At 39.1% G+C, this 6000-nt stretch overlaps 2 protein-coding genes across 2 annotated transcripts; both read left to right on the forward strand.

Annotated features, from left to right (window-relative positions):
* LOC104786596 (probable galacturonosyltransferase 5) lies at positions 225 to 4090 on the forward strand. The gene is made up of 9 exons (XM_010512037.2): positions 225 to 650; positions 881 to 915; positions 1076 to 1117; positions 1202 to 1349; positions 1434 to 1504; positions 1732 to 2003; positions 2128 to 2482; positions 2908 to 3429; positions 3629 to 4090. The coding sequence occupies exons 1-9, from the start codon at positions 539 to 541 to the stop codon at positions 3902 to 3904; spliced, it is 1833 nt and encodes a 610-aa protein (XP_010510339.1). The 5' UTR covers positions 225 to 538; the 3' UTR covers positions 3905 to 4090.
* Positions 4351 to 5408, forward strand: LOC104786597 (photosystem II reaction center W protein, chloroplastic-like). Its single transcript, XM_010512038.2, has 2 exons — positions 4351 to 4558; positions 4917 to 5408. The coding sequence occupies exons 1-2, from the start codon at positions 4465 to 4467 to the stop codon at positions 5225 to 5227; spliced, it is 405 nt and encodes a 134-aa protein (XP_010510340.1). The 5' UTR covers positions 4351 to 4464; the 3' UTR covers positions 5228 to 5408.

Here is a 6000-nt window from a genome sequence, read left to right on the forward strand (position 1 = left end):
ATCCACGTGTCGAAATATCAACGGCAGGTTTTCATTGAGCCAGTCAAAAGAAGACAAAATTGTAGTTTAAGCTTTGCGTCATCAACGGCATAATTATTATCACATGCCTCCACATGTACACCGTGCCGCACCTGATCCCCACCGTAACATTTGACATCTCAACATGGATTGGATCCTCTCCTCTCTCCTCCGTATCAAAACAATAAATAATTTTTATTTTTTATTAACTTTTTTTTTTTCAAGTGAAAAAAAATTAAGAGAGCGAAGTTAAGTCCCCAAACATGCACGAGGAAGCTCTCTGAATCTCCCAGAAGAGACGAACGCGTAGAAACAGACTCTCTCGAATCCAAAATCCAAATTCGGAGAAGAAGAAGAATCTGGAAACCCTAATCTGTTCATTCGTTTTCCATCAATCAAGCAAGTAGTGAATCTCGGAGATCTGTGTGTTCTTCCCTCTGGGAATGTGCTTCTTCTTCTTCGTGGAGAACGATTAGGGAGGAGATAAAAACAAATTTATGAAGAGTTCTTTCGCACATTGATGAATCAAATTCGCCGTTGGCAGAGGATTCTGATCCTCTCGCTGCTATTGTTATCCGTGTTAGCTCCGATTGTTTTCGTTTCGAATCGCCTCAAGAGTATTACTTCCGTCGGTGAGCTTCCTAATTCTTATTTTGGTCTTAGCGGATGTTAGATTGATCGATATGGCCGTAGTTTAGTGGAACATTCATGTGTACAAGTTGTTTACTCGATATCGATTGTTTGGATTTCTCGAATTCGCTATTCGATTTTACCTTTGTTTGGTGGTTGATGTAGTCTCAGCTTTTTCGATATACGCTTCTGAATTATGTTTTGATTTTGTCTGCTGATTGTTTTCTGGCAGATAGAGGAGAATTTATTGAAGAATTATCCGACATTGTGAGTATTTTCTGATTTCTTCTGTTCTAATCCTCTCATCAGGAACTCTTCAGTATTTGTAGTTTGATTGTGCCATGAATTCTATGTTATTGTAGCTATGCTTATATGTTTCATTTTTCTCGAGATGTGAACAACTGAGATGCTACCTTTATTTGTGCAGACATATAAGACTGATGACCTTAGACTTACCGCTATTGAACAGGTTCTTTTTGCTGCTACTCATCTCAGTAAACCTTGTTTTTTTTAGCATTCTTTTTGCTGAAGTTGGGTTGCTTTGTTATTTCAGGACGAAGAAGGCTTGAAGGAGCCTCAACGCATTTTGCAGGATCAAGAGTTTAATTCTGTGGTTTCGTCAAATTCCTCTGATAGAAGTAATGATACTGTGCAGTCTATTGAGAGAGACAAAACAAGCTTTCACTCAGAAATTGATGGGGGTAATATATCTCGGATCTGGTGTTACTTTGTTTTTTTGTCATTTTCGTGGAAGCTTTCTTATTAGCAGATACCATGTATTTCAGGAAATAATCAGAAAACAAAGGAGGAACAAGCAGTCATTTCACAGCAAACCACACTAAGCTCTAATGCGGAGGTGCATATTTTAATTCAGTCGATGAAGATATAACGAGTTGATAGGGATTAGGCTCTGACGCAATTGGCAATGAGAATTCTAGTATCTTCTTATCAAATCACAAGACACTTTCTTTTCCATGGGCTTTGCCAACACTTGTGAACAGGAAACCAAATTAGGACTTTGCATCGATATTGTCAGATCATATGCTTTCAATTTAGTAATTTCTGCTCTTTTTCCTGTCTCAGGTGAAATTCCCAGCAAGAGATATTCAACTTAATCGTAAAATAGAATTCCGACCCCCTTCAGGTAAAAGTGAAAAGAATACGAGGGTTCAGCTTGATAGAGCAACAGATGAGAGGGTAAAGGAGATCAGAGACAAAATTATCCAAGCGAAAGCCTATCTGAATTTGGCCCTACCTGGGAATAACTCCCAAATCGTGAAGGAGTTGAGAGTTCGAACAAAAGAGCTGGAACGGGCTATCGGTGATGTTACCAAGGATAAATATTTGCCAAAGAGGTAAGTACAGCTGAGTGATTCAAAGGGATTCCTGTTCCTTTCTGTAAAAGCGTTGGCATTTAATTTTGAAACCAATATTGTGTTAATTTGAAGAGTCATACTTAACATGTTTTGTTCCTTTCAGCTCTCCTAACAGACTGAAGGCCATGGAAGCTGCGTTATACAAGGTCAGTCGTGCTTTTCACAACTGTCCTGCCATTGCTACCAAACTCCAAGCCATGACTTATAAAACCGAAGAACAAGTTCGGGCGCAGAAGAAGCAAGCAGCAAAGTTAATGCAGCTTGCAGCAAGGACTACCCCAAAAGGGCTTCATTGTCTCTCAATGCGGTTGACAACAGAATACTTTACCCTGGATCATGAAAAAAGGCAGCTTTTTCAACAAAGTTATAATAATCCCGATCTCTACCATTACGTAGTCTTCTCTGACAATGTTTTGGCCTGTGCGGTTGTTGTTAACTCTACAATTTCCTCATCAAAGGTAGATGCTTCACTTTTGTTCTCTTTCTTTCAACATGTTCTAGTTCACTTCTTTTATACTTCTTAATTTGATGTCTAGATAAATGCTTTAGGCTTCTACTGTGGTTAGTACCATAGGAATGTGTCTGGTTATGAAACTAGGAAATGGAAGTAACAAATTGTGTCCTCTTTGTTCAGTGAACGATTTCGTGTTTTTTTTATTACTGTTGAGAAACCTTGTGTTGTTTTATGTTTACATGATTCAGCATTTATGACCGATATAATTACTCAGGTATCATTTAAACCATGTTGCTAGGATCTTAGACTTGTTAATGCAAGATCCATTTTCTGATCCAAAATTTCGATTTGTTTAATGCTCGGAAGAGAATATTTCCAAATCAAAGCTGAAGCCATATGTCTTTTAACAAATGATATTACTGCTTGCAGGAACCGGGAAAGATAGTATTCCATGTGGTGACAGATTCACTCAATTACCCAGCAATCTCAATGTGGTTTCTATTAAATCCAGGTGGCAGAGCTTCAATCCAAATCCTAAACATTGATGAGATGAATGTCTTTCCTTTGGAACATGCTAAATTGCTGATGATGCAAAATTCAAGTGACCCAAGAATCATTTCATCGCTCAACCATGCACGCTTCCATCTCCCAGAAATCTTTCCAGGTCTGAACAAGATCGTACTCTTTGACCATGATGTTGTAGTTCAAAGAGATCTAAGTAGACTGTGGAGCCTTGATATGAAAGGGAAAGTTGTTGGAGCTGTAGAGACTTGTCTCGAAGGTGAACCTTCATTTCAATCGATGGACACAGTCATTAATTTCTCAGATGCATGGGTTGCTCAGAAATTTGATCCTAAGGCTTGCACTTGGGCATTCGGGATGAATCTATTCGATCTCGAAGCATGGAGAAGACAGGATCTGACATCTGTATACCTGAAATACTTTGAACTGGTACAGGATCTCCTTCCCTCTTTAGTTCTCTGCATCAAGATTCACACTGTTAACCTTGTAACTTCACATACCTTCTTTGAATGACTCTTCAAACTCAATGAGTTTGTGATCTTCATCTAGAAATATGAATCAGTTATATCCATTAATTCAATATCTTATTCTTACATATGTGTGTGTTGTGAAATTGTTATGATTGCAGGGAGTAAAAAGACATCTTTGGAAAGCAGGGAGCTTGCCAATAGGTTGGCTGACTTTCTACGGGCAAATGTATCCATTGGAGAAGAGATGGAATGTGGTTGGGCTAGGTCACGAATCAGGAGTCAGAGCAAGGGACATTGAAAAAGCAGCTGTTATACACTACGACGGGATCATGAAGCCGTGGCTGGACATTGGTATAGAGAAGTACAAGCGCTACTGGAACATACATGTACCTTACCATCACCCTTACTTACAACGGTGCAACATTCACGATTGATTTATTTTTTTTTTTTTTTAAACAAGATACCACAAAAACTTAGATTCAATTCAATTCTTTTCTTCTTTCCAAATGTTATAATTAGCTTCATTCTTTTTTACGATTTCTTGTGTAAATCTTTGTTCTTTTTGATACAATACACCAAAAATACTCAGAGCTTAAATGTCAGGTTTAGTTTTACAGCAACATGGTGTTGTTCGTTCTTTACCTCGGAAGATACCTCCTTTTTTTTGGTTGTTATACATGTGCAATCTGATGCAGTTTTATAATAAGAATCCCACCAGTAGAGAAGAAGAAGAGAGAAAAAGATTGTGTTGGGAGGGAAAGAGATGAAATATGACACGTGGATGGAGCCTATAGGTGGAGTATGGATAGAATCATATCCAAGTTAGATGGCTTATGTTGGTTCGGACAGATTTTTTATCCACCACACATATTTAGTCGCTCTGTTTGATCCAAAAAGCCACAAGCAAAGAAATTAGAAGTGTTGCTGTTGCCATAGAACTAAATCAAACTCAACTGAAGAGTCTATCAGTCGTTAGGGGAAGCAAAGAGAGAAAATGGCCAGCTTCACTGCCTCCGCTTCCACTGTCTCCGCCGCTCGTCCGGCTCTTCTTCTCAAGCCCACCGTCGCCGTCTCCGCCCCTGTTCTTGGTAAAGGCCTTCCCTTTTTCCTTCTTCTTATGTTCTTTCTTAGATCTCATCTTAGTAGAGAGATTCATTCCGGTTTAGTGATGAAAAGTGAAGATCTTTTGGTTGCTGAAAATTTTGTGATTAGAGAAAAGCTACGTTTGGTGGTGAAATCTACAAGAAATCAAGAAACTATTTTGATCTAAAGGTTCCATTTTGGCTAGAAACAATCAAGAGAAGTATAACATGATTTGGAGTTTGCTGATTTAGTGTTGTGTGATTTATAAACGTATATACCAAAAGCTTTCAGTTTAGTGGAGATGGAGAAACATCAAGAAACCAGTTTTGATTGTAACTAGTTGGATTTATTATTGTTGCTCAGGTTTGCCACCAATGGGTAAGAAGAAGGGAGGAGTGAGATGCTCAATGGAGACAAAGCAAGAAGGAAACGTCACAGCCATGGGAGCTGGAGTTTCAGCGGCAGCAACTGCTGCTTTGACCGCGGTGATGAGCAACCCGGCAATTGCATTGGTGGACGAGAGGATGTCCACAGAAGGAACAGGATTACCCTTTGGGCTCAGCAACAACCTCTTGGGTTGGATTCTGTTTGGAGTGTTTGGTTTGATCTGGACTTTCTACTTCGTCTACACTTCTTCTCTTGAGGAGGATGAAGAATCTGGTCTCTCGCTCTGAAGAACCAATCTTTCCATTTTCATGTGACAACATGAATCAAAAGTGTTCGTTTCTAGTTTTCTTGTAATTGTTAAGTAAAGACTAAAAACTATTGTCATGTGTTAATTTGTCCAATTCTCTTTATCTTGTCACAAACAATGAAGAGGAGGAGATTATGTGATAATTAAATATCATGACCATATATATGTTCACCAAAACTAAACGATTAAAATGGATGAACTCGAAAGAGAGCTTGTAAAAGGTCAGTGAGAACCAAATTGCTAATTAGTCTTGCAAACGTTAATGTTGGATCACTGAAATGTACACTTCTTGCATTATGTAATCCATGTTGATACCCTCTTATAGACCATATACGTATTCAAAAGGTAGTAAGACGAGTAAAGCAAAGTCTAATTTTATTCATTCATGAAACTAATATTTTTGACAATAACAAGCATCTTTCAGTGCATAGATATTCAATAAAGACCAAACTCACTTGTTACCCTGTCCATTACCGTGGAGATTATCAAAGTAACCTTTAGGATCACTCTGAAAGTTGTCCCTAGAAATGTAAGATGACCCACTGCTCCCTGGAGCTACCATGTAACCGCCTCCTCCACCACCACCACCGCTTTTCCCTCCTCCTCCACCGCCACTTTTCCCTCCCCCACCACCACCGCTCCTTCCCCCACTTCCACCGGAACCACCTTTCCCTCCCCCTCCTCCACCGCTACCACCTTTTCCTCCCATTTTCTGAAGTCTTAGCTCTTAGTTAGATCCTTTACTAGATTGTA

The sequence above is a fragment of the Camelina sativa genome, chromosome 5 (assembly GCF_000633955.1).
Source record: "Camelina sativa cultivar DH55 chromosome 5, Cs, whole genome shotgun sequence".
NCBI classification, from domain to species: Eukaryota; Viridiplantae; Streptophyta; class Magnoliopsida; order Brassicales; family Brassicaceae; genus Camelina; species Camelina sativa.

Coding starts and splice junctions, on each gene's coding strand:
- LOC104786596 (XM_010512037.2), top strand. CDS start 539: ATGAATCAAATTCGCCGTTGGCAGAGGATTCTGATCCTCTCGCTGCTA. Junction 651..880: donor CAAGAGTATTACTTCCGTCG/GTGAGCTTCCTA, acceptor GTTTTCTGGCAG/ATAGAGGAGAATTTATTGAA. Junction 1,350..1,433: donor TCACTCAGAAATTGATGGGG/GTAATATATCTC, acceptor CATGTATTTCAG/GAAATAATCAGAAAACAAAG.
- LOC104786597 (XM_010512038.2), top strand. CDS start 4,465: ATGGCCAGCTTCACTGCCTCCGCTTCCACTGTCTCCGCCGCTCGTCCG. Junction 4,559..4,916: donor CGTCTCCGCCCCTGTTCTTG/GTAAAGGCCTTC, acceptor ATTGTTGCTCAG/GTTTGCCACCAATGGGTAAG.